The 27,584-nt window shown below is 43.5% G+C and overlaps 2 protein-coding genes across 6 annotated transcripts in view; one reads left to right on the forward strand and one right to left on the reverse strand.

The window, feature by feature from the left end:
* The window catches only part of CDC123 (cell division cycle 123), a 54,865-nt gene extending 52,677 nt beyond the window's left edge, over window positions 1–2,188 (reverse strand). Inside the window, exon 1 of one of the 2 annotated variants that reach the window (XM_072825824.1) lies at window positions 1,855–2,188. In XM_072825824.1, coding sequence (XP_072681925.1) covers window positions 1,855–1,928 — 74 coding nt within the window. In that variant the 5' untranslated portion in view covers window positions 1,929–2,188. The remainder of the gene's footprint in view (window positions 1–1,854) is intronic. The other variant, XM_072825825.1, reaches the window with a different exon arrangement.
* Window positions 2,189–2,211: 23 nt separating this feature from the next.
* NUDT5 (nudix hydrolase 5) lies at window positions 2,212–26,977 on the forward strand. Of its 4 annotated transcripts, none has more exons than XM_072825828.1 (10): window positions 2,212–2,247; window positions 13,677–13,780; window positions 15,189–15,256; window positions 19,588–19,637; window positions 20,828–20,935; window positions 22,175–22,270; window positions 22,902–23,003; window positions 24,503–24,511; window positions 24,646–24,699; window positions 26,737–26,977. In XM_072825828.1, the coding sequence occupies exons 2-10, from the start codon at window positions 13,718–13,720 to the stop codon at window positions 26,844–26,846; spliced, it is 660 nt and encodes a 219-aa protein (XP_072681929.1). In that variant the 5' UTR covers window positions 2,212–2,247; window positions 13,677–13,717; the 3' UTR covers window positions 26,847–26,977. The 4 variants fall into 4 exon arrangements, with proteins under 4 accessions (XP_072681929.1, XP_072681928.1, XP_072681930.1 ...); XM_072825827.1 differs by lacking the exon at window positions 2,212–2,247 and adding an exon at window positions 2,269–2,447; XM_072825830.1 differs by lacking the exon at window positions 2,212–2,247 and adding an exon at window positions 14,588–14,686.
* The last annotated feature ends 607 nt before the right edge of the window (window positions 26,978–27,584 follow it).

Genomic DNA, 27,584 nt, shown 5'->3' on the forward strand with positions numbered 1-27,584 from the left:
GCTCCCCGGAGTGGCTCAGCAGTTGAGCGCCTGCCTTCGGCCCAGGGTGTGATCCTGGAGACCCAGGATTGAGTCCCACGTTGGACTCCCTGCAAGGAGCCTGCTTCTCCCTCTGCCTGTGTCTCTGCCTCTCTCTCTCTCTCTCTCTCTGTCTCTGTCTCTCGTGAATAAATAGAAAAAAAAAAAAAAAGTAACAACAGGCAGCGTTTACTACACGCCAGAAACTGTAGCAAGCATTTTAAATGTCCCATCTAATTCCCATGACAATCCTATTATTTTCTCAAATTTCCAGATGGGGCTTAGAGAGATTAAGCAATTTGCTCAAGAAGCAGGGGGAACCAAAATTCAACGCCAGACAGAGGGCCCTGATTCCAGGATCCAGTTCTTGAACCGCTATCCTCTGCTGGAGGGGAAGGCCAACTATGCCAGGGGTCACACAAGGCACCTGCAGAGAGTTGCAGGTCAGTTCACGTGAGCTCAGTGTGAAACGTCTGACAGGTTCACAAACACCCCTTCAGTCACACCAAAGCAAATAACTCATCATGTCAAACCCAAAGCCTCTTTCAATTATACGAGGTAACAAAGGACTGGATTATCATGAGGGCAGATCACTTCTCCATTCGCCTGTAATGTCCACTGCTGCTGCTGAAGCCCCTCCTTTCCTTTTGGCTGCACTCCAACCGCCTTCAAATGCAAAGATTATCTTCCTTTGAGCTGAGCTGCTCTAACCTCCACCTGGGAGCAGACTCTATGTACGAATAACAGGACGGAGAAGAACCGCCGTCTTTTGAGTAATCTCCTTATGCCCTCAGGATTTCAAAACCGTTTCCCTCGGGGGGACGCCTGGGTGGCTCAGCTGTTGAGCATCTGCCTTTGGCCCAGGTCATGACCCCGGGGTCCCTGGATCCAGTCCCACGTCGGGCTCCCTGCATGGAGGCTGCTTCTCCCTCTGCTTGTGTCTCTGCCTCTCTCTCTCTCTGTGTCTCTCATGAATAAATAAATAAAATCTTAAAAAAAGAAAACAAAAAAAAAAAAAAAAGAAAACAAAACCGTTTCCCTCTCCCTATTCACACTCTGCACCAAGAGGCCTAAACGGGTAAAGGACAGTTGGTCTATAAATACCTGCTCCTCTGGGTGGCCTAAAGGGGAAGCGGGCAAGTTACAGAAAAATCCTGTCCGTGAACATGCACTTCTTTGATGTCTGCCTCCCCCTGCGTGGAAGCCTGCTCCTTCATCATCCTCCGGATGTAACGATCGCCCTGGAACACTTCGGGCTGTTCCAGCCGCCTTGCCTCTCTTTACCTTGAACGGCCCGGGGCAGGATGACACAGTTACTCCTCGGCCCGCCTGCAGACCCAGGCCGGCTTCCCCGCTGGAGGCCAGGGGACCAGAAAACCGAGTCTGCTCCGCTCCTTGCCCAGGCATGGCTCCAGGCATGGCTCCCGCTCACGGTGCTTGCTTGTCCCCGCGCACCCCGCACCCCGGAGGCCGGGCGCCAGGAAGTCCCCTGCGAAGCCACGTCTAGGGGCGGCGACGCGGACCCCGGGCCTCAGCCCGCTCCGTCCCCGCGTCCCCCGCCTCTGACCTTCACCGCCCCGCGAACGCCCCGCGAACGCCCCGCTGCCTCCCGCGGCGCAGCCCCCGGAACGCCGGGGCCAGCCTGCTCCGCCTCCGCCCCTGAAATCCCACCAGCAACTCGGAATCTCCGCACCCGCGCGCGCTCCCATCCAATCGCTCTCAGGCCTGCTTTTTCTTTGGGGGGGGGTGGGGGGGCGCGGAATGGAGCTAAGACTCGCCCCAAAATGTCGCAGTTCCCCATCGCCGATCGCCCCGGCGCAGCCCCTCCGCGCTCACCTCTTGATAGTAAGGCTTCGGAACAGGGGGTACCACGCGGAGAACTGACAGCGCAGCACATGCTCCTTCTTCATCCTCCAGCCGCCGCCGCCGCCGCCGCCGCTCCCTCTCCTTCCAAGCCCCCTCCCGGAACCCAGGTCTCCCGTCCCGGAAGTCGCCGCCGAGCTGTTTTGGCTCAAGCACTCTTCCGGTCCGTCAAGGAAGGCGGTGGTAGCGGGAACGCGAGCGAGGAGGCTCGCGGGGCGTCCTTTCACGAGCGCGTCGGACGCGCACACACACGCGCGCGCGCATGCGCACACGCACAACGCGCCCGCGGCTCGGGAAAGGAATTCCGGAAGTGGCGAGGAGGAGGGACGGGAGGGGGCGATGCTGAGCCGCGCACCGCCCCGGAAGGTGATTTCCCCAGGCGGGGTTGAGGGCGGGGCCTCTACGGGAGCCGGGAGGGGCCGAGGGCGCTCCTCTCGCCACCGCGAGGTGCGGCTGTGCCTGAAGCGGCAGCATCGGGTCTTCGGAGGCTGCTGCCCCGGGGTCGCGCTTTCTTCTTTCGTCCCGGTCCCCGGAGGAGTGCCCTGCGCTTCACGCCGCGCCTCGGGGTAGGCACGTGGGCGCGGGCCCCCGGCTTGAGGGGAGGGGGGCGAGGGCGGAGCGCCGCGCGCGTGTCCCCGTCTGCGGAGCGGGCTCCGGGGACCCGGGGGGGGGGGGCGGGGGGCTCCGGGGAAACCCGAGCCCGGGAGGGGCGCGGGGGGAGGGCGGGGCTGCTCGGAGCGGAGAGAGCGGGGAGCGCCGCGGTGACCTGTTGGTGCAGCGCGGTGCTGGGAGCATCTGCTAACGGGGGGTGGGGGGCGGGGGGACGCCTCTGGGTTCGTGGAGGGAGGGAGAGACGGAATCGTGGCCGCACGCTCCTGAAATTGGGGGGAAACCGACGCAGGAGGAGAGGCGCCTCCGTTGAGCGTAGGAACCCTGTGTCCCAGCCCTGCCGGACCAGCAGCCTGGAAGCCTGCGGCCGGACTGCCCGCCCGTGTCGCCGGGCCGCGAGGCTGCCTTCCCGAATCCTACTCCAGGCAGGTTTGCAAATTTGCACGATCACTTAAAAAAAAAAAAGGCTCTTTTCTCCATCTTTTCTCCATCACTCCGTCGTGACGTATCAGAGGGCGAGCAGACCCGTAGAATCGTAGAAGCGTTGAAAAGTTCACTTCAGTGCGTGCGCGTCTTCCAAGAGCGGGATGCTGGCTGCCGAGAAGGACGCCTCTGCCACCCGGGTCGCTTGTCCCAGTCGGGGCTGTGTCCGCCGAGGGCGCTCGTTATTTTTAGGGACCTCGTTGAAAAACCTGCACACTGGCAGGGTCCGTGCCGGCGGTTGTAGGTTAGGTGGAGGTGGGAACCTGCACGGACAACAGGCCTCTTCAAAAAAAAAAAAAAAAAAAGGATTGGTGAGGATAATTGCAGGCTCCTCTGCCTATTTTTTTTTTAAAGATTTATTTATTCTATTTATTTACGATACACACACAGAGAGAGAGAGAGAGGCAGAGACACAGGCAGAGGGAGAAGCAGGCTCCATGCAGGGAGCCTGATGTGGGCCTGGATCCTGGATCCTGGGATCATGTCCTGGGTGAAAGGCAGATGCTCAACCACTGAGCCCCCCCGGGCGTCCCTAACTGTCCGTTTTGATTTGACCTAGAAATAAACAGGTTGCTGCTGGAGGAAAATTCTAGCACGGATGGGGTGCACTGAAGCAAGGCTTTTTTTTTTTTTCCTGTTGAAGATAAGAATTGATGGGTGCATAGAAGATTAAGTAGCAACTGCGACTATAGTCCTTCTAGGAGGAGTCCTGTTTAACGGCCCAGGAAACGAGTTGCAGAGGTTGAGGCAGCTGTGAAGCATTAATACAGAACTGGTAATTTGTAGAGAAGCAGCCAAGTTTGTAGACTTAAAACACTACAGGGAGGGAATTTGTTACAGATGTCTGTTCCTCGGGCTCTACGTACACTTTGGAAGTGGTGAGTTCGTGGCTTTTTTTTTAGTATTACGGTTGATTTTTAAGTTGACTAGCTACACAGTTTACACAGTTTAGTAGTCCCAAATAAATCAACATTACAAACACGCTCCAGTATTTTGAATGGACGCAGCTAAATTCCCTTCGATTATTCTTCTAGCCGCCGTGTTTGTCTTTTCACTTAGCCAATGAAGTGTTTATACTCGTTTCTTCAATAAAACCTTTTACAACAGTGGAAATAGTTGCTTTTTTTCACGCAGGCCTAAAGATACCAGTAGCTAAGTGACTGTGGGGGAAGGGCTTTATTGTACGATTCCAAATTAAATAATGAAGAAACCTTTCCGTCTCTGAATCCCAGAACGTGACTAATGTGTCTAAATTAATAATTCCGTCTGCCTGCTGGTTTTATCCACCTGGATGTCTTACCAACATCTCTAACTCAGTGTGTCCATATTTGAACAGTGTACTACCCCTTTCTCCTGATGTCCCAATGTCCTTTAAGAACATCTCCTTGGAATTAGCTTTGAAAACCCCTTCCCTAGACACTGGTTTGAGACAAGTAATAAAGTTTCATGTGCAAGGAGTTAAGTCTGTTTCCTTGCTACTGCTACCACCCTGGACCAAACCTATGGTATCTCTTGCCTGGGCTATTGCAGGAGGTTCTTTACTGTGTCATTACTATAGGACTGTAACCAATTAGCCTTCCCAAGGGTAATTAGTTCACAGCCCAAACTAAATGTAATGATCATAAATCACCAAGTAGTGTAATTTCAGTAAAACATTAGTTCCCTCTCTGCTCCCCCAACCCCCTCATCTGCCGGAAAAGAAAAGAAACTCCGTGGCTTTCCATAATTAACAAATTACAGGAAGTCTTGATTATCTGAGGATAATTGTCAGTAAAGGAAAATTCACTTAAAGTGGATCCATCTGATGTGGATACCAAACTTGCACCATAACAAAAGAAGGAATGATCAAAATACCTTTTTATTTTTTATTTTTACTTTTTTCAAAATACCTTTTTTAAAAAAACGAATTTTTTAAAAGTTTTATGATTATAACCAAGGCTATTAAATGTAACTATACTAATTGATTACTTGTTCATTATAAGTCATTATAAGGCTTTTCTGTGTAATTATTCTGAAAGAATATGGAATGGCATCATAGGCAGGCCTCGGCATTTGATGCTTGACTTTACACAGTCATAAAGTTATTTTTGCAAATATTAATCCTTTCCTGCTTAATTTCTTTCAAAATGCCTTATTGGAAAGTTCTCAATCCAATTATTAACTGTTCCAAGTGCCTGACCTTGGTCAATCAGAAGCTTCACTTATGATTTGAGCCTCTACACCTTTTATTCGGTCTAACACGAATGATGTTTACAATACTCAACTTTTACTTGGGAGAGAGTTACCAACATGTTATATCTTGTGATTTTTGCTATACTTTGCAACTCAGTAAACTGCAGGGATTCCAGTATGGTAATAACTTAATGAGAAGGCTGAGTGCAAGCTCCCCCTCCCACTTAACCTGAATCCAGGGGTTGTTACTAATACTGAAATACCCAAGATTGTGAAAATGTAACTGTTTCTCTTCCTCCCTTCAGTGGAGAATTGTAAGTGCTATCCCCAAGAGGAGCTCACATAGTAACAAGAGCTTGTGGCATGCCACTTGGAGTTGTTGGGTGCTTTATTTGCCCTGAAATTTGGAGGAAGGAGCAGATGTCCAGCTAAATCTGCGTTAGCCCTTGAAAATGTGTTTGCAGAGGTTAATTTTTTTTTTTTTAAGATTTTATTTATTCATGAGAGACAGAGAGAGAGGCAGAGACACAGGCAGAGGGGGAAGCAGGCCCCATTCAGGGATCCTGATGTAGGACTCGATCCTGGGTCTCCAGGATCAGGCCCCGGGCCGAAGGGAGCACTAAACCGCTGAGCCACCCGGGCTGCTCTACAGACGTTAACGTCGTCCATTATATGGTAGTTTGTTTGCAGGGTTTTGTTGTTGTTGTTGTTTTTGAGAGGGTGGGAGGGAAAGGTTGACGACCAGAGAGCTTGCCAAACTCTATTGTAATTTCTTAACCCTTCCCCTATTAGTGTCTGTTTTTCATGTGGTTCTACGTGAAATGCTTTCCCTGACTTCTTGGTATCTAAATAATATCTTAATATGAAATGGTTTCTTGGTAGTAGCCTTTTCACAGTCTGCTACTTTCCCTGCCTCCCAAGTGGATGTGATTTGTTGCTCACTTACACTCTGGTATTGCGTTATTTCTATAATAGGCATTTACCCTTCTGGTTCTTTGTGAGTTGAACTATGAGGTCCCCAAGGGCAGGGTTACACTGTCAGTTTGCATTTAGTGTGTGTACGTATGTATGTGTGTATGTATGTGTACTCAAACGTGAACTGCCCATGTTCATAGAGCCAGTTAGCCTCCTGCCTACCACTGTATGTCAATTCTAAGAATCCTGTGATGTTTTCCCTCACAAAAGGTTTTGGTGCCCTGGAAAAATCGTACAGTTAACACATCATAGACCTTCAGTGTTCAGACCAAACTAAAACCACATAAAACAGATTATGTGAGTTAAAACAGTAGAACACGTTAGGTACACAGGTATTCTTTGAAGTATAACACACATTTTAGCAGCCTAGCAGCAAAATGTAGATGACTTGAAATTCTAGCTAATGAGGTGGATAAAATTTATATTACACTTTACTTTTAAATCTAAAAATAGCGTTGAGTCAGCTCAGGAGAACTCTATCACAGTAACTGAGACAAGGGTGCAGCATGCAATGGAGCCTTGTTTCTTTCTTTCTGCACTGCCTTACTTGTAGGGACTGGTCCCCAAATGGCACCACTTAGCTTCTGGTTTAGAAATGGTGCTAGAAATAATATTCTTTTTCTGTTTCAGTAGTATTTTTTATTTTTTAAAAAAATATTTTTATTTATTTATTTATGATAGGCATAGAGAGAGAGAGAGAGAGAGAGAGAGAGGCAGAGACACAGGCAGAGGGAGAAGCAGGCTCCATGCAGGGAGCCCGACGCGGGACTCGATCCTGGGTCTCCAGGATCACGCCCTGGGCCAAAGGCAGGCCCTAAACTGCTGAGCCACCCAGGGATCCCTCAGTAGTATTTTTTAGATGATTTTATAATCCTGAACATTTTGCGAATCACAGAATAAAAAATATACCTTTGAAATCACCCTTTAACCACATTTTTGGGTTATTTACACACTGTCAGCAGATTGCTACAAAATACCGTTGCCTCTGGGGGCTGATTGCATTCCAAGTAATTACCCTGGAGAGGCCCAGCCCCGTTTGCTACTTTCTTTCTTTTTTTTTTTTTGCTACTTTCTTTCTTTTTTTTGTAATTTATGTCTGTAGTTTTTTTGTCTTTCTAGCTCTCTAACATGCTACCTTAAATATTTTTTAATATAATCTGTTGAGAACAGCTGTTTATAGCTTAACATTTGTTGACCAAAAATTCGTCTTCTGATTACTAAAACTGTGTTGTAATGGAGTTTAACCTGCTAAATGAGGAGTACCAGATGAGGGACCATCCTTCAGAACAGTACTTGCTCACCTTTTGGCCATCAACAGTCCCTTTGACAATCTGTGAGAGAAACTAATAAAGATAAAAAAAAAAAATTTTTAATAAAGATAAAAATTTAAGGGAATGTAGCAGATAATTTAAATGTTTTAAAGTTGTATGTAAATTTGAAAGAGCTAGTGGCTCCTTTGCCCCTAAAGATACTCACCTGGGGACGACCGGGACTTTTTCAAAAGGAGGTAGAAATCTAACTTCATCCAGGCATCATGCACCATTTTAGACAGATTACGTTGTGCACTCAGGTCACTTGGGTGCCTAAAAACTATTTTCTCTTACGTAATAGACTTAAAAGCAGAAGAAATATTCCTTCTGTGACGTATATGTTACTAATAGCAGGGAGTGGAAATCTGGAAGATAAAAATCTAGGTGGAGAAAATTCTTTTATCTGGGTGTAGAGACCGCACAGGCAGTGATCACTAGCCAACCTTTGACTGTAGCTATCGTTTGTTTTCATCTGGGTCAGCATACTACTTTGATCGCCTGTAACAATGTAGATTATTTGTCATATGTAAACCAATGCTGGTTAAAAGTTTACCAGGAATAACTGCCTCTTTTCTTATGCTTTGGGCATATAGTCTCTGTTCTAAATGTCTGTCTCTAAATAGCCATGTAGGTTACTGCTTGATTACTTTTAAGCTTCTGTTCAGATGTCACCAAACTAATGGGGACTTTCCTGATCACGCCATAAAGATACCACCACCACCACCACCACCACCACCCGTACCTTCTCTACTCTTCTTATCCTTCCGAATCTTTCTCTGTAAAATTTAGAGTCTCCAACATAAATTTTGTATATTGTTCCTCATTTTTCTCCCACCAGAAAGTAAGCTCCTGGAGGGCAGGGTCTTTCTGCTGTCCTAGCGCCAAGGACACAACCTCACTGCCAATGGGTCTGCCACAGGGTGTGTTAGCCAAGTTACCTAAGATACACAGTCAATGTTTGTTTTTCATGAACATTATCACAGTTTGTGCATACTTCTTCATGGTTTAAAAGAGTGTGAAAATGTGTACACATTTCTTTCTCTCATCTTCATTAAGTGGTTTTTATTTCTTTAGCATAAAATCACTTTTTCTTACCTAAGTCCTCAAGTTTTGCTTCTTTGCCAAAGTCCCTACTGGAAATTGAATTCCTAGGTTTGCCCACAAAATACTCTGCAAACAACAATGTTGATTACATCTTCATAATACAACAGAAATACATTTAATTTTACAACAGAAATAGATGTTGAGTGTCAGGCAAAATAAACACCCAGAGGACAGTAAAATGATTGCTTGGGTACAGTGGTGCTGCACATTACTATCCTGTTGAGTTCAAAGGAAAGCTCCTTGAACTAGTCTCCTAGGCTTTGCCAATCTTTGGACCTAACGTGGCTTTCAACAACCCAACTCTTTGTCCCTTGGGGATTTTAAGACTGCAAAGGTTGTTGTTGTTTTGTTTTTTTTTTAATATTTTATTTATTTATGACAGATACAGAGAGAGAGAGAGAGAGAGAGGCAGAGACACAGGCAGAGGGAGAAGCAGGCTCCCGGGAGCCCGATGTGGGATTCGATCCCGGGTCTCCAGGATCATGCCCTGGGCCAAAGGCAGGCACCAAACCGCTGCGCCACCCAGGGATCCCTGTTGTTGTTAATTGAGATGTAATTCACCATAAAATTCACCTTAAAATTGTAATAGTCCATGGTTTTTAGTGTATTTGCAAGATGGCGCCCCACCATCACCACTATTTAATTCTAGAACATTTTTCATCAAAAAGAAACCCTATACTCCTATGTAGTTATTTCCTAGTCTCTCCTTCCCCCAAGTCCCTTGGCAACCACTATCTGCTTTCTGTATCTCTGGATTTGCTCTTCTGGATGGAAGCATACAATATTTGGCCTCTTGTATCTGGCTTCTCTCACTTAGCATAATGTTTTCAAGGTTCCTCCATCTTGTAGCACGTATCAGTACTTCACTCTTTTTTATGGGTGAATGTTACTCCATCGAATGGATATACCACATTTTCTTATCTGTGCTTCAGTTGGTAGACATTGAGGTTGTTTTCACCTGAGGCTATTATGAATAATACTGTGATGCGCGTTTGTGTACAAGTTTTCATAAGAGCATGTGTTTCACTTCTCTTTGGTACATACTGGGAGTGCAGTTGCTGGGTCATATGGGACCTCTGTTATTAACCTTTTGAGGATTGTTTTCCAAAATGGCTGCATTGTTTGCATTCTTTCCAGCAATGTATGAGGGTCCCAGTTTCTCCACATCCTCACCAACACTTTCTTTTTTTTAAGATTTTGTTCATTTATTCATGAGAGACACAGGCAGAGGGAGAAGCAGGCTCCAATGCAAGGAGCCCGACGTGGGACTCCAGGATCACGCCTGGGCTGAAGGCAGGCGCCAAACCGCTGAACCACCCAGGGATCCCCAGCACTGTATTATCCAACTTTTATTGTAGTCATCATAGTAGGGATGAAGTGTGGTATCTCATTGTGGTTTTGATTTGCCTTCCTCTGATGGCTAAAAGTGCTGAACATATTTTCATGTGCTTATTGGCCATTTGTGTATCTTCTGTGAGAAAATGTCTATTCAGATCCTTTGCCTATTTTTAATTAGGTTGTCTTTTAATTGTGTTTTAAGAGTTTTTTTTGCATATTTCAGATACAATTCTATCAGATTTGTAAACTGTTTTTCCCATTCTCTGGGTTGTTTTTTTACTAATTTGAATGTAAAACACAAGTTTTTAATTGTGATGAAGTCCAGTTTTTCTTTTTGTTTTTTTTTTAAAGACCTCTCACGAGAGACACAGAGGGAGAGAGAGGCAGAGACCTAGGTAGAGGGAGAAATAGGCGCCCTGCAGGGAGCTCAATGCGGGACTCGATCCCTGCCTGATCTGAAGGCAGATGCTCAACTGTTGAGCCACCCAGGCATACCTGAAGTCCAGTTCATTTGTATTTTCTTTGATTGCTTCTGCTTTATGTGTTAGATCTAAGAGATTATTGCCTACCCCAAGATCATGAGGATTTACACTTATGCTTTCTTCTAAGAGTTTTGTAGCTTTTAGCTCTTATGTCTTTGATCCATTTTGAGTTAATTTTTATATACAATGTTAGGTAGAAATTCATTTTCTTCTTCTTCTTTTTTTTTTTTTTTCCTAAATATTCCACCTATTTACAGAGAGAGAGACCTCACACATGTGCAAGCAGGAGGAGGAACAGAGGGAGAGGGAGAGAGAATCTCCAGCAGACCATGCTGAGTGCAAAGGCCAACACAGAGCCCAATCCCATGGCCCCAAAATCACAACCTGAGCTGAAATCAAGAGTCGGACACTCAACCGACCAGACCACCAGGCACCCATGAGGCTCGTTTTCATTCTTGTGAATGTATACATCTGAGCCCAGAACACTCCCTTGAAAAGGATATTCTTTACCCCCCCCCCCCCTTGAATGGTGGTACTCGTTGACCATAAATTTGTGATTTTAATTCTGGACTCTGTTATGTCAGTTTATATTGTCTATCCTTTTGCCAGTACCCACACCATCTTGATAGCTGTGGCTTTTATAGTAACTTTTGTATTCAGGAAGTGTGAATCTCTTACCTATGTGCCAAGATAATTTTGAAATTGAGCTTAAGTTAAATAATGACAAGTAGACAAGGAATCATTCTTCAAAATAAGTCTCAGCAGGCCCCAAACTAACCTAATTCTTAGGAACAGAATGGCCATCTAGACTAACCCAGTCAGATCATTTTTTTCCTCCCTTCATTTATTCAGCAGTGATTTTAGGGAGATTCTATACCAGCACAACTGTGAGCAATGTTGAACACTGGACTATGTAAAAATCTAGTGTCCAGGAGATGGTTTTGGAAATGTCATCCTTTGTAGGAGACATCAAGGTTTTCAGCCAGAGTTCTGATGGTAGGGTTAGGACGCTCTTAAGAAATGTTAGAGGCAAAATTTTTAGGGCTTGCAATGGATAAATTATAAGTCGGTGAAAGAGAATAAGGGATTGGAGCTATCTCTGTTTCTAGCTTGGGGATGATGGGTAGGTGAAGTCGATGGGCAGATGGTAGAGGAGTAGACTGCACAGGGTTGAATAAATACACACAGTAGTGTCATCTGGTCTTTCAAGAAGTCCAGCAAGGCGGAAGGAGAGAACAGGGTCGTGAAAAGGTTAAATGTGTTTGTTTTGTTGGTTGTATTTTAGGATGGAGCATACTTAACTGGGATAAAAAAAAATTGCAAATGTGATGGGTGGTTTAATTATTACTGTAGTTCTCAAAAGAAACAAAGACATTCTTTCCTCAAAGACAGTTGGTAGGAGAGATGATGTTTGATGATCTGTATTTTCCCTGGAGCTACCATTAGAAGGTAGGTATTAAGGAACTTTACAACCTAAGAGTAGTTAAAGGGTTAGAGTAGCCACTGAGAACTGTAGGTAAAATAACAAGGAAACAAAAAATAGGAATGAGAAAGACAAGACAGAGGATGAGTTCAGGAAGTCTAACAGCTAAACATCAGTTCCTAAAAGAAAAAAAAAAAAAAAAAACAGAGAAAATAGAGGGCAAGAGATTATCAGTGAAATATTTCATGAAAAGTTCCCCATAAAGAAGCACAGTATAGATTCCAGATTGAAAGGACCCATTTGACAAAACAAGGGTAGGGGATTGAAGGAACAAACTTACAGGGGCACCTGGGTGGCTCAGTCTGTTAAACGTGCAACTTTTGATTCCATCTGATCTCAGGGCTGTGAGAGTGAGTCCCGCATCGGACTCTGAGCTCAGCTGGGAATCTGCTTGAGATTCTTCTCTCCCTCTGCCCCACCCCACTTGCGTGCACTCACGTGTTATCTCTCTCAAATCTTTAAAGAAACAAACAAAAGGCATAAACTTCCAGTTGTAAAATAAATAAGACACAGGAATGCAATGTATGGCATAGGGAATATAGTTAATAATATTGTAACAAGTTTGTATGATGACAGATGGTAGTGAGATTTCCTGGGAGTGACTTCATAGTATGTGTAAATGTTGAACCACAATGTTGTACATCTGAAACTAATATAATATTGTATGACAACTACATTGCAGTAAAAAAAAAAAAAAGGAAGGACCTATTTGAGTACCCAATATAATATCAATATGAAGGTGTAACTACAAGTTTCCAGAGAAAGAAAATAGGCCACAGAGAGAAGGGATCAAGAATCAGAATGGCTTCTGATTTCACAGCAGCAACACCAAAAGCAAGATAACTGAGCAAAGCCTGCATATTTCCAGCAGAAAATTATTTTCAGCACTTATTTCTATATGCAACCAGGTAATTCAATCCACTATGAGGGGCAGAGAAAGATTTTCAGACACTCCGGGTACAGAAACAGGAGAACAAGCCAAGAATAGAGGATGTAGTATTATACAACAAATGGGATGGGACATGCTCTTTCCACAACAGACCTAGTGGTACTCATCAACTCATGTACAGCTGTGACTTCAATACATGGTAAAACTTTAAAGTGAAGGATGCCTCGGTGGCTCAGCAGTTAAGTGTCTGCCTTTGGCTCAGGTCAGGATCCCAGGGTCCTGGGATCAAGTCCCGCATCAGGCTCCCTTCATGGAGCCTGCTTCTCCCTTTGCCTGTGTCTCTGCCTCTCTCTCTGGGTCTCTCCTGAAAAAATAAAATCTTTAAAAGCCAAACTTTAAAGTGAGTGAGCAACTATAATATGAATGTGTTTAATTCTGCTGAATTGCACATTTTGAAATTATTAAAATGGTGTATTCATTTATCACAAGGTAAAAAAAAAAAAAAAAAAAAAGTTATATAGGAGGTAGAAACAGCCAGCTCAAACCACTCCTACAGTTTAGCTGTAGAAGATAGATAAGGGTCAGTAGTTAAGGTGTGAGAATGAGGAGTGGTATACAATTTTTCTATTGTTTTCTCCTTAGAAAGTTTTTAAATTTGGAGTCAGAAAATCCAAAAGTGTCTAACGTAAGTGCCTAGTGCCCTGCCCAGTAGGAGCTTAGCTAACTTGGGCTAAATCTAACTGCGATGGCTGTAGGTTCTTTCCTGGGTGTTTTCCTAGGACCGTGGCTTTTAAGTTCCGTCTAGGGCAGGTTTTCCAGGTTCACGTGACAAAAGCAGCTTCGATGACAGATAAGTTTTTCATCATTTAAGTACTTTGACCAGTGGCCTTTGGACAAATGTTTAATTCAGAAAAATAAACGTAGCCTAAACAAATCTTATTATCTTACAGCGTGAGCTTCGTGCTTGAAGACTATAAAGACTAGTTTGAAAATGGAAAACCGAGAACCAGCGGATCCTTCTCAAAATACCAAACAGTCTATTATCTCAGAGGAGGTATAAGTTCTTTTTCAGTTCCCTTCCCTCTCCCCACAGAGAGCTGAGTTTAAATGAAATGTATAAACTGTGGTTTCAGATGCTTATGTTTAATTCTTTTCTTTTTTTTGTATTTAATTCATAAAGACTGGTTTTTTTTAAAGGTTTTATTTATTTATTCATGACAGAGAGAGAGAGAGAGAGGCAGAGACACAGGCAGAGGGAGAAGCAGGCTTCATGCAGGGAGCCCGACGCGGGACTCAATCCCGGGTCTCTAGGATCAGGCCCCGGGCTGAAGGCAGCGCTAAACCGCTGAGCCACCTGGGCTGTCCTGTAAAGACAGTTTTTAAACATTATTCCTGCTCCCTTTTTAGGACATTTTGCTCTTGTGTGGGAGGAACAGTGTTGCTCTTAATTATATGTGCTAATGAAATGGAGGCTGTTTCTAAAGTGGATTTTGGCAATTCAAAAATACTCAAATTTTATTCAGTTTCCCTGGGTAGAAGAATAAGTCCTATTCTTGAGTTTTAGAATTTTAGACATTACATACTTAAGTATCACATCTTAGCTATTTATCGTCTTGATATAGATGTTTAAGAACAATAAGAATCTAAGTTGTTAGTTGTCAGAATTCCAGAACTAATGTATGTGTTAGTTACATTGTTATTTGGTTTAGCTTTTAATAAGTCTCTTTCTGCAGAAACCATTGCAGTGGATAAATTTTAAATTTTTCATCTTGGAACTCTGATCTTGACACCTTCCTGCAGTTATTTATGATTTAAAAATCTTTCCATGTGGTCTGTGAATAGATCTGCTGGTAATTTTTAGGTTGCTGCTGGCCAGAAGTGAAAGATAGGATAGTAAGAAAAAGGCTACTGCTCTATGTCCACAGTGAAACTCTCCTGTCAGTTCAGTATAGTGACATAGGTAAGTTAGTTCTGGTAACTGAAACTCAATGTCTAGGCAGAACGATCCTGGGCCACTTGTCTCAGATGGGGTGGGAAACCCATGTGTCCCTGGAAATGCAGTCATTGGACATGGTGTCTTTCCATGAGTCTCTACCTGCTAAACACACCTGTGTGACAAGCTCCCAGCTCGGAGGGTAGAACACTAGGTCCCAGAAAAATCCTCATTCCTCACTCTCCACCCTCCTACCCACCACCTCAAGAGTTTTTCAATTATCATCGTTTTTCACTTCTCAGTATCACGTCCAAAACTGCAGAAAGCAGCAGAACCACCCTTCAAGAAAAAAAACAAAAACAAAAACAAAAAAAACCCTTTCCTTACATTGAACTGAAAACCTGCACACAGACTATTGGGAGGGAAACGTCATTACTGGGAGGGCCAGGCAGAGAAAATCTGAAAGAAAACAAACCTTCTAAATAAAATCCTCAGTTTGAAAGTCTCCCAACTTAATGTCTCCTTTTAGTTAATTTCAGAAGGAAAATGGGTCAAGCTTGAAAAAACAACATACATGGATCCTACTGGTAAAATAAGGTAAATTGTTTTTTCCATTTTGTAAAATGCTTGGTATTTGGATTCTCAGGGTCACTGTTTAGCATTTGGCATAAACTCTGATAGCTTCCTCATTGTAAACTTGATCTTAAATGAAAACTCTAATCCAGTGTCTTCCCATTGTCAGAATGTTTGGATTGCTTATAATCTCTGGATAAAATGACGTTGTCAATTTGTTATAGCAACAAATCAGGAATTGATCTTAACACCATTCTCCCTGAGGAGATTTGTATGAACCAGAAATTTTGGGCCAAGCCTCATTTAAGCTGATAAAGCAGTAGAATAATTAACAGTCCCAGCTGCCTCCTTCTGGTGACACCAGTTTTAAATTTGTAAATTAGAAGTCCTAAGGAGAGAATAGTGCCCGGTTTGAGGTAAAATTTACATCCTTTAAACCTTGCTTATGCAAATGTGAATTGGGGGGGAAAAACGTTTTGCAAAACATTTCACAGTAACCAATTGCCATAAAGATATGACACTCTCCAACCTAAGTAATCCCACTCCAGAGACTCTTTGGAGTCAGATTTGTGCATGAAAAAATGTTCATCAAAATTTAAAAAGACAAAAAACAAATTGAAAGCACCATAACCATTTTTAAAATTGGGAAACAGTTGTTACAATGTAACATAATAAAAGTGTATGAGGGAATATAGACAGTGATATTGCAACAACTTTGTATGGGGACTACACTTACTATGGTGGCCATTTTGTAATGTGTACAATTACTGAGTCACTGTGTTGTACACCTCAGATACAATATTGTGTATCAAGTATTCTTCAACTTAAAAATGGAGAAGTCATTTTTTAGTGTATTCATTTGGTAAAATCTCTGTAGTTCTCTACAAAGCTGATCCTAAAGACAATCTAGCAATATGAGACAAGGGATTAAATTGATGACATCATTGGATATTGTATATATGTCTTTTAAATTCTTTCCAAATAATATGTAAGAAAAGGCTAGAAGGGAAACGGGCAAAATATTAATGGCAGTTGTGTGGTAAACCTTTTCCTTTTGCTAAGCAATCAGGTAAGGATACAGAGTTTCTTCTTGAGGAAATACATCTTATCATCCCTGTGAAAGTACACAGAGTTGCGAGTAACTGAAACCACTGTATTTTTTTTTTTAAGATTTTATTTATTCATGAGAGACACACAGAGAGAGGTAGAGACATAGGGAGAAGGAGAAGCAGGCTCCCTAAGGGGAGCCCAGTGTGGGACTCGATCTCAAAACCTTGGGAATCGCACCCTGAGCCAAAGGCTCAATCACTGAGCCACCAAGGTATCCCTGAAACCACTTTAATTACATTTACTAAACTAGCAAAGATATTAATAAGGGCCAGTGTTGGAGAGCTGGGGGAAACAATGGGCTATCCATTGCACTATTAAATTAAAACTTCAAAATAAGAAAGCAGAACACACCACAGTCCAACAGTAAAAGTGTCCAGTAGAACACTTGACATGAGTTTGATGTACAGAACTAAATAGACAATAACTAGTGGCTACAGAAATGTGGCCAGCCTGAGCCTTTAGGAACACAGTATGCTCAAATACACTTGTATTTGTGAAAATGTAGACTGATTAGAACTCAATTTGTAGTGAGATGGTTTGGCTGTTTTCCCAATGAAGTTGTTTAAGTTTGTAACACAGATATGACTCTTAACGTTAATTGAGCTAAAGAGTAGGTGTTGGTTTACACCAACTCATCTCTTTACCTGACTCCTCTTCCTCTTTCAGCATTTCTTAATCAGAGATGTGCATCAGAATCCTCTGGAGGCTTCCCCCCCACCTGCCCCCAAAATACTCTCATCCAGGTCTCACCTCCAGGGTGTCTGTCTCAATAGTTGAAGGGTACACCCTTAAGCCTACCAAATACCCTGCACTCACGTGACCGTTTATAGCATGTTCACCTCCGTTCTTGCACGTGGAGGTCTTCCCCGAGACTTCAAGGCGCTCTTCCATAATATGTTGACATTTCATACCAGAATGTCAGGCTTTGAAGAGTGAATCTCTGTACTTCCCTACCATAGGTCCTTATGTATAAACTTAGTTTTATCCATTACCCAGTACGTAAGCATGTCAGTAAAGATGAAATAGCAGCTAGAAAATCCTTTGTCCCACATGTTATTCATGGATAAAGATATGGAATTGATTTTAGTTGTGTGAATATTGCCGGCAATATGTGCCTTTATGGACATTCAGGACAGAGCCACAGTCATCCTTTGTTGCCATTCCTGTGTCTCGTGTTTGTTGACTAGACTTAGAGTATGTTATAGAAAAACAGGCTTTCCTAGAACAAGGACTCAAAAAATGGAGGAGCTTAACTAGAATCAGAATTTTAAAGCTATAAGAAGCTTTTGAAATAACATACTGTTAATTACCTAGTTTTACAAATAGGAACACACTCAAGGAGTTTGTAGGTATGGGGTTAGCTGGCAGGTGGATAGAGATTAAGATTTTCTGGCTCAATCAAATGTCCATCTTGCAGAGTCGCTTGAAGATTATTGGAGCTCTCAGGCATTCCTGGTCTAGGATTCCTTATAAATGCATTTATGTGTCCTTGCTCATGATTTATGGCTCATTACTGATTATTTTCCTTCATCTTAACCACTATAATGATGCTACTCTTTTTGTTTCCCTTTTCCTAGTGTATTTGGGTTGGCATCTTCAGTGCTGCTCCCAGCACTGTTTTCTTCAGTCTTTACAACTAACCTTAAGAGGCAGCAGAGAGAGCTGTGCCAAAAGGTGTTTTGTCTCTTGCAATCTGTATTATTTACTGATCAGAATTGCTTGTTGTTTGGCTTCTTGTTACTAACAGGAATGTTGGGCAGTTGTGAGTTATCATAATAGTCTTTGGTTTTCATAGGTTCATTTTGACACATTTGCCATTAGAATTTTGGTGGAACGCTTAAAGATTTACAGTTTATAGAAAGGTTTTGTTTTGTTTTTTAACTAGATTAAATACCTGGATTTTTTCCATAGAAATGTGGCATAGTCTGACCCTTAAGGACAAGGAGGTCATTCATAGGTTCATTTTGACACATATGCCATTAGAATTTTGGTGGAATGCTTAAAGATTTACAGTTTATAGAAAGGTTTTGTTTTGTTTTTTAACTAGATTAAATACCTGGATTTTTTCCATAGAAATGTGGCATAGTCTGACCCTTAAGGACAAGGAGGTCAAAAGTCCGAGGACGCTTCTGGGCAGCCCATCTCCTCATACCCACTCTTCTGTGGGGAGACCAATGTTGATGCTTTTCTATGCTAGTCCCCAGCACCACTTGGATGTCCTGCTTCTCTTAGATCCAAAGTTGATTTGCTTCTTCACTCCCATCTCTTATCACTGATCCTTTTTTTTTTTTAAGATTGATTGATTGATTTATTTATTTATTTATTTATTTATTTATTTATTTATTTATTTATGACAGAGAGAGGGAGAGAGGCAGAGACACAGGAGGAGGTAGAAGCAGGCTTCATGCCAGGAGCCCAACACAGGACTCGATCCTGGGACTCCAGAATTGTGCCCTGGGCCAAAGGCAGGCGCTAAACTGTTGAGCCACCCAGGGATCCCCGCCTTTCTGTTTAAGGCATAAGAGAGTGAAGGGGAATTTCCCTCACATGCCCTTCCCCTTCAAACACAATTGTACTCAGAACTGGATTTTAGGACAATGTTCCCAGAAAGAAACAGCTAATCAGGCTGGAGCTATATAAAAGGGAGCAGGAACTTGCTGTTACTTATCTAACTTTTTCCTTTGTGAATGATCTTCCCCTTAGGTAAGACAGATCTCACACATGCAAAAGAGAGCACTTAGCCTAAATTTAATAATTCCTCAATTAATAAATGGAATGGTCCTGCTTTCTTGTTGTTTTAGGTCACATATCAATAACATCTCAGTAGTTCATGCTATGCTGAATATTTTTTGTTTTTAATAAAAAGGCTGGACTTTTCATAGAGGCATAATCTGCACTGACTGTTCAGTAGCTTCATGGCTTAACTGCTCACCTGTAGACTTATGATCCACACTGAAATATTTCCAGTGAGTGATTTGAAAGGCAGTTCAAGCAAACTACAGGCCTTCTCTTCAGATATTCCTCAGAGTTAGATGAAGGATGGCATGTTTTATTTGGAAAATTTTTCAGAAGCTGCAGGAAAGCACGGTTGGCTTTTCCTATAGACTTGTATGGTTGTGGTCTTGACCATTATCAATAGTACACTTGCTTGCTTTGCATCCGAAGTTCTGGCTGTGGACAGAAAACCCAAGAACATTCTCCCCTGTAATACTAACGATTTTGTTTTTTCTTCTCTGCCTGAACAGAACTTGGGAAACTGTGAAACGTACAACCAGGAAAGGACAGTCGGCTGATGGTAGGAGTGCAAACTCATTACAGCTCTTCATGAAGGAAGTCACCATGCATTATTGCAGGAGGCGGGCTTCTTTTTATTTTAACCAAGACCTCAGAGCAGTTCTCTTCAACTATGACCTTTTATCTTTAAACCTAGTTTTCCTTTTTGCAGTGCTATGTGACTAAATCAGGCTTGCTTTCTTTTCTTTTTTAATTTAAAGATTTATCAGAGAGCCCGCGTGAGCACAGGGTGGCTGGGGCAGAGGGAGAGTGAGTTTAAGCAAACTCTTTGCTGACCTGGGGCTTGATCTCACAACCTTGAAATCATGACCTGAGCCAAAACCAAGAGTTGGATGTTTAACCACATGCACCACCCAGGCATCCCAATCAGGCTTTCTTGATAAATAACTTCTGGCTTGTTATCACAGCTCAGGACAGTGTTTTGGGGGATAAGGTATGCTAATATTTATAGCCAAATACAAGTCAGTTTATTTTGAAGCCACATACTGTGTCTAACTATGACTTCTAGAAATACTTTGTATTCTGTTCAAAGGACCTGGGTGAGAGCCTTTAATTTGGAAAAATATTTGGCCCTACTTTATGATGGACCAGTTGCTTTATAAATTGGTGAGGACCATGGAATTAGGCAAAGATTATTCTATTCATTCATCTCACTGTCCCTCCCAGGCATAAATGCTTGACTACAAAGATTGAAAATCACCTCTGGTCGAAGGGAAGTTGGGCAGTAGGTCTTTGTTTTTCCCTTTCATGCTTCCTTTTCATTTTGTTGTCTGTTTTTACTGGAAGTAAACAGCTGGCCACAGCTGCTGTCTTGCCTGCCAAGAAAGTCAGGGGCGAGGGGTTAGCCAAGAGTTCCTCGTAGGCAATTTGTGTTTTCCAGAACGCAGTGGGGTTTTGTCTCTGTTTTAAGGCCACGTAAAAGGTTTCTTGGGAGAAAAGGTCCTTGATCCTAGGACAATCAAATCCAGTCTAGCTACATATTCCACAAACTTCAGTCCTGACTTGATTCACTCCTTAAAGGAAACATGAGTGCATGTAGAGCAGGGTCACTTCATTAGCAGACTGGCTTGCTGCAGGGTGAGACGTTTGTCTGCAGTGGTTAGCGTGAAGCGGGAATTTGTCCTTGACCTTGTGCTAAATGTTCACGGATGTTTAATTAGGGATTTTCTTGGTTTTATTTCCTGGTCACAGGTGTGGCGGTCATCCCGGTGCTGCAGCGGACACTTCATTACGAGTGCATCGTTCTGGTGAAGCAGTTCCGACCACCGATGGGAGGCTATTGCCTAGAGTTCCCCGCAGGTGAGTTCCCGTGCCAAGAACTGCAGCACTTGGACACTGAACACCTTGGCTGCCCCTCCTCCCCCAGTTTTAAGTACAACAAAAGCATATTTGCAGTGAGGCACCACCGGTCACATTCTAGTGACACACGAAGCCTGAGAGGCGAGGCAGGGGTGGTGTCCCTGTCCCAGCCCACCTTTCCAAGCCACTGCTCAGCAGCATTCTTTCTAGCTTCTTTCTGAGTAATTGCTTTTTGCTAATTTGTCAGCTGAATTCATTTTCTGTCACTAGCAATCTGCCTCTGATAAGAAATTTACAGTAGTAACTAGGCCAGACTCTTAACTCCAAACACTATGAGTTTGATTGTCCTGTATGTACACAGGCCAAGGAAACTGTATTAATTTCCACTAGAATATTCTCTTGAGTTGCACAATTAAGTAGAGCTATCCTGAATTTGAGCTCTGTGTCATCATAGGACTTAACTGGGTTGGTCGCATCTGAAGAGATCACATCTCATTTACTTATCATTAGTGGTGTAGGTTTTGTACTTTCAAAGTCCAGCCCCATGATACCCATACCAACTTCTCATTTACCAGACATTTCACTGGAGAAATTAATAACTTAAAAAGTAATAGAATAGCCTCTATTTTACTTTTTCTTTGTGTTATTTCCTTTTAGGTAAAATAACCCAAGCTCTGCTGTCTTCCCCCCATGGCCTCTCTAGTTACTGCTTCCCCAAGCACAGCAGCTGCCTACAGCCTGTCAGCCTCCCATCCTTCCCCTCGCAGGTGATGCTCATGCTGGTGTTTCTCTCCAGGCCTCAGGATTGCTCTGTGAGGGGGGAAGCAAATTAGGTGACACTGTTGGGTGAAGAAACTGAACTGTGCCAGGCTTCGTGGGCCAGGTCACATATCTAGGTCTGTAATCTATGCCAGTGACACAGCCCAGCCACTCATCCTTGCGGGAATCCGCACTGTCTGAGCTGCAGAACAACACGAGTGCTGAGCAGCTCATGGAAACAGTCGAGGTCTAAACAAGAGGAACAGGTGGCAGCTCATGGAACCTACTCAATCTGCGTAGCATTTTATTCTTTGGCCTTTGTTTCTTATAAAAGTTCCTCAGTCTCTTTTACCCATCCAGCCACTTTTCACAGTCCTCTGATTCTTCCCGTGTAGCTAAACAGCAATTATATCAGAAGAAGGAGAGGTTCCAAAAACCAGTGTTTCCCTAGCCCACCTCACAAATGACTTGGCCTTCTAGGTCTCATCGATGACAATGAGAGCCCAGAAGCAGCTGCTCTTCGGGAGCTTGAGGAAGAAACTGGCTATAAAGGTGATGTCGCAGAGTGCTCTCCAGGTGTGTACTGCTACCCAGGTGTGCACTCAGGGATAGGCTCTTGAACATTGGTCAAGTGGTAGATTCTTGTGTGTGCAAAGGACTGTTGGGTTGGGCTGTTCTTTATGCTAAGGATGCAGAGATGGCTTTTGTCTTGGTTAATTGACTGAAGGGAAATCCTAAGTAGATGTGGTCACCATCTACGAGTGAGCCTTCCATCTGCAGGAGAGCCAGTGTGAACAAGAAGGCCCTAAAGCTGGATAAGAAATGTGAAATTCGTCACCTTTCAGAGTTTCCCACATCCTGAGCTCTATGCTTTCTTAGCTCATCCACATGCCAAGCTCCTCACTGGAATCTTTTTCATGTGGTGAAAGGAGTTGACAGCATGGCAGTACTATCTTTACCCCTGAGACTTAACCCCTCAGACTTACCAAACTTAGGACCTCAGGGGGAAAGTACAAGTGCTGTCTACACCTGTGCTCTGCAGTCCTACAGCTGTGCTGAGCAAACCGGGCCAACCATCCATTATCCTGCACAGGTTCTGTGTCCGCTATGAATTATGAGCCCAGTTTTCTCCCAAAGACATTGAAGTAATGAAACAAATGGTACGTGACTGGTGTGTGTCACTATGATCTGTTGCTTCTCTCCGTAGCTGTGTGTATGGATCCAGGCTTGACAAACTGTACCACACACATCGTGACAGTAACTATTAACGGAGATGATGCTGAAAATGTGAGACCTAAACCAAAGCCAGGTGAGTGTGCAGTGGCTCCGTGGAACGTGGTTCTATTGGGTTAAATATTGTTCGACTTGCTCCTGATTCAGTCTCTGGTCAGAAGAATAACAGGCTTGTAGATACTTCATCAGTACTCCAGGCTCTTTTCCTAATCTTGGGTCCTTTAGCCTTTTTCTTTCAGCACCTACTGATCTTTATGCTTTCTTTATAAAATGTTAAATTGCAATATTTCCATTATTTGCTATGTGGAGTTTATTCCCACTTAACATGAGCCACAGGTCTGAGCAGTAAATAGTGAAAATCTTCAAAATCGCTATTTTGGACTTCGTGTGTATGGTAAGAATGGCAGAAATAATTGTTAGAGGACAGCGGCTGACTATTCTTCACAGAGTTCCGTACTTAGAGAAACGTTTCGGAAATTCCTTGCTATTACATTTCTCCGCAAGTTTGGACTTGAGCTTTGATGCCTCTGGCCGTCCCAGGTGGCCTCTCACCCCGCTGAAGGTGGTGCTCACGCACACACCAGTCATGTAGTGCCGCCACACGCTGCCACTTCTCACCACCTCGGGTGCTCCTGAATATTCCAGGCCACCTCACAGCTGATTGTAAATGCTCAGCGTTCACGTTGCAGATACGTGTATGATACACAGTGCAAGAGTTGGCAGTCCTCAGTGCTGACCGGAATTACCACGAGCCTGCAGTTCCACTCGTGGGTTTACACCCAAAGAGCAAGGGCTCCAACAGGCACTTGACACCAGCATTTATAAAGCATCACTCACGGCACCCAAAAGGGGGAACCACCCAGTTCACAGATGAATGGATAAACAAAGCACAGTGTATGTGCACATGGAACACCAGCCATTAAGGAGACCTGCTGGCACATGCTGTGACAGCAGGAATTCCGAAAGCGTCATGCCAAGTGTTTAGACCAAAAAGCATAAATAGGGGCGCCTGGCTGCCTCAGTCAGTAGAGCACGTGATTCTTGATCTTGGGGTCATGAGTTTGGGCCCCACACTGGGCATACAGCTCACTTTTGAAAAAGGGAAAAAAATTTTAAGCATAAATATTGCTACCTAAAACTCATATGGTCACAGAGACAGAAAGTAGACGAAAGGTCAGCATGTCTGGGGACTGTTCAGTGGGTGCCTTTCCTCTGTGAAAAAGTTCTAGAGAAGGACAGGGCTCAGGACTGCAGAGCAGTGTGAATGTATTTAATGCCACTGAACTATACCTTTAAAAGTGGTTAAAATGGTGAATTTTCTGTGTATTTTAACAGCTTAAAAATACATACGTACATATCCTAGAACAGTCTTTAAATTTTGCCAGTACACATCTGATTTGGAGAACAATAATAATTTTGTGCTGTTGGAATGCTTTTCACCACCATGCACACGGATTAAATTAGGAGACCCAGGGTTCTGTGGAAGTTTTATACCCATTTTGGGACGTCTCGCACAAAAGCCTCCTGGTGTTTGACCGCAGTGCGCTCCAGTGTCCTCCTTCTGTTTGTTTTCAGGAGACGGAGGTACGTTACCCAGCTAGCAGTGGCTGACCATGTGTATGGCTCAGCGCAGTGGAAATGGCAGCAGGCATTTTGTGGTGTTCTGGTAGGCCCTCTCCTTCTTCAGCTTTGTTTTCACTCGCACTTTGTTTGTTTAGAATTTGTCGAAGTAATTTCCTTACCAAAGAATGACCTGCTGAAGAGACTTGATGGTAAGCATTCTTAAGACTATTCCCCAACTTCTTTGATTTTCCCCATCCCCAACCCCATCCGGTGGGGCACTTACTGGAATTCCATTTCTGTCATTATATTCTTATTAATGTCAGACACCTAGAGACTGTGGTACAACTGCAGTTAACCAACAATAATTTTCCTTTCTGGGTAGCAGAGTTTGAAAATACGAGCAAAATATTCTATGTCAAGTGAAAGCGTTCAGTAAGGTTAGGTTTTTTCCCTATAGAATAGTCAACATCACATTCCTGCAGATTTGCCAAAAGCTCTCTACCTCAAATCTGTAATCCGTGGCAATGCAGAGACCTAATAAGTTGGTATCTCCTAGCTGATGCTCAACAATGCCAGCCTGCTGGATGGCTTCGCGCAGGGCAGAAATTAGAGGAGAATATAACAATATTCCTTCTACGAAGACTAAGGTAGATGAAGAGCAATATGCTGATATAAAGAACCAAACTGGCAGTGTGACCCCTGGTAAATCACTGGTCATGTAATTACGTCATGTAATTCCTGGCCAGCCCATCTCATAGGGATTTGGTAAAAAATAAGATTGTGCAGACAAATGTCCTTTAATGAAAGGATGGAGAGAAGCCCTGCAGGGAGCTCCTCGGTGGGGCCGGTAGGGCCCCATTCACTCACTTATAAAAGAACAGATCATCTTTGTAATCTGGATGTTTTACAATTTTTACTTCGAAAAGTAACTTGAAGCACTATTTGACCTGAGGCATTGAGGGCCATCTCTTCCGCCCCTTCCCTAAGAACCAGTGGCTTAACAGTTCTATTTCCGATGCCGTGTTGCTTTAAAAGTATGAGCTTGCAAAAAGGACTGGGATTTCAGAATTCCCAGAAAGTTCCCTTCCTACTTTGCCATCTTAAAACCTACACGTAAGGTAAAGAGCACCTTGGGGTCTGAGTTAGAAGTGCTCGCACGGAAGCAAGCCGTGGTTTATCCAGAGAAAGCTGTGGCTGCGAGAACAGACAGCACGGCTCCAAGCGTCAGGTCTGCCTGGGTCTGAGGCTCAGCGGGCCGCGTTTCCGTCACCAACTGGAACACCGTCCACGGCCTCTCCCGGCTCGTCTCCTAAAACAGGAGCAAGAGGCCCTGTCCCTGAGGAGGCAGGAGTCAAACGAGATGTTAGCACTAAGGGGCTTAAATGTTAGATGCTGTAGGTCTTGACTATGTTTTTATATTAGAGAAGTAATCCTCTCCAAGATCTTCCTTCTCGCTTCCATCGAGCTTAACGTCTAGCCTCAGAAGAGGGGAAGACAGCGAGGGAAGGAGGAAGGTGTAAAGGGCAGATCCGTAGAAAGAGGAAGGGGGAATTGAACCCTTTTAGAATCAGAATATAATAAACCATTTCTTTAGCAAGTACCATTTGAGAAGGTATTTTGGGATTAGTTTGCTACGAGGAATAGCTTTCCACACTTACAGGCACCTGCCATGTACAGAGGACCTCACCCTGCCTTCCAGGGTCATGTCTCTGAGCGTGTCCCTAAATTAGTGGCTAGGAAAACAAGTGACAGGAGCCCCAGTCTGATAACCTCCCCCTGAGCAAAACAGTTCCTGTTAAAGCTCGCTGTACAGTGGAAGGTTCCGAGACCCCACTGCTGCTAGAATTCCAGTCCTGACGGGCACACGACGTGACATGTGCATGGAAAGCACGTATTCCCCGGCAGTGGAGGAGACCCAGGAACTCCCTCAGTGAGGGACTGAAGAATCACCTAGAGGGGCTATAAATGAAGTTAACCCTTGATCTGTGAGCTTAGAGCTGTGCTGTTTTAACACAAGCATCATCTCTGATGTGTGTGATCTTTGCTCGCTTTCTTGTTCTTTTGCTGGAAACGTAATCCTGCTTATGTATCTTTTCTTCTTCTGTCTTATTAGAGTTAAGACCCTTGAAGGTAGAAGGTGTCTCAGTCACCACTCTGTCTCCAGCGTCCAGACTGACGACTGATCACGGGGTAGTATGATCCCTGACTCCCTTCATTATCTAACTTGTGTTCTTTATTTCCTCCAGCTCTGGTAGCTGAAGAACATCTGACAGTGGACGCCAGGGTCTACTCCTATGCTCTGGCACTGAAGCATGCAAACACGAAGCCGTTTGAAGTGCCTTTCCTGAAGTTTTAAGGCCAAAGGACAGTAGCCATGTTTTTATAAACAAGACCACCAGGCCTCCTTCACTAAGACTTTGTATTCAGCTTAGCTTAATGTAGATTTGAAATTAGCTTTTTTCATTAAATAAAAGCCAACGCAGAATACATGTGGTGATATGGAATTGTGATTACAGGTAGGCTGTAGTCTTCATTTAAGTGCTAAATTCTGGCAAATATTGAGAAAGAACATAAATGCAGATATCCAGTTTTTAATCCAGTTTCTTTTTTTTTTTTTTTTTTAAAGCTCAGCTGTTACTTATCTAATCTAGTCCAACAGATAGAGAAGTATTTCTAGAGGAAAAATGACCTGAATTCCAAATTGGGTCAGCTGCTCTCAGCCTCAGCTGAAACTTCAACTAGGAATGCAAATAACTGCTTATTACTACATTAATGTTTAAACAAAGATTTTTTTCAAAGACCTATGTAGGGACTTTGCTGTTGTTCCTAATTCTCTTCTATATGGAATTAATACACATCCTTGCATAGCAGAGTGTAAAGTCAACATAGAACAACATCTATGAGAAGCAGATGTTTACATTTGGCCAACGTCCTCCTGCCCACCTACATACTAAAGGTTAACAAACGCTTCAGCAATGGAAAACGGTTCACTGTAACGAGGTTAAGAAGCCAATGAATATACAGGGCCCTTCTCTCAAGCAGGTGTATATGCTTTAGAATTTCATTTCCTATCCTTACCTGAGAAAGTACTTGA

The sequence above is a fragment of the Canis lupus genome, chromosome 5 (assembly GCF_048164855.1).
Source record: "Canis lupus baileyi chromosome 5, mCanLup2.hap1, whole genome shotgun sequence".
In the NCBI taxonomy this organism is placed as follows: Eukaryota; Metazoa; Chordata; class Mammalia; order Carnivora; family Canidae; genus Canis; species Canis lupus.

Coding starts and splice junctions, on each gene's coding strand:
- NUDT5 (XM_072825828.1), top strand. CDS start 13,718: ATGGAAAACCGAGAACCAGCGGATCCTTCTCAAAATACCAAACAGTCT. Junction 15,257..19,587: donor GATCCTACTGGTAAAATAAG/GTAAATTGTTTT, acceptor CTGCCTGAACAG/AACTTGGGAAACTGTGAAAC. Junction 22,271..22,901: donor TGTCGCAGAGTGCTCTCCAG/GTGTGTACTGCT, acceptor TTCTCTCCGTAG/CTGTGTGTATGGATCCAGGC.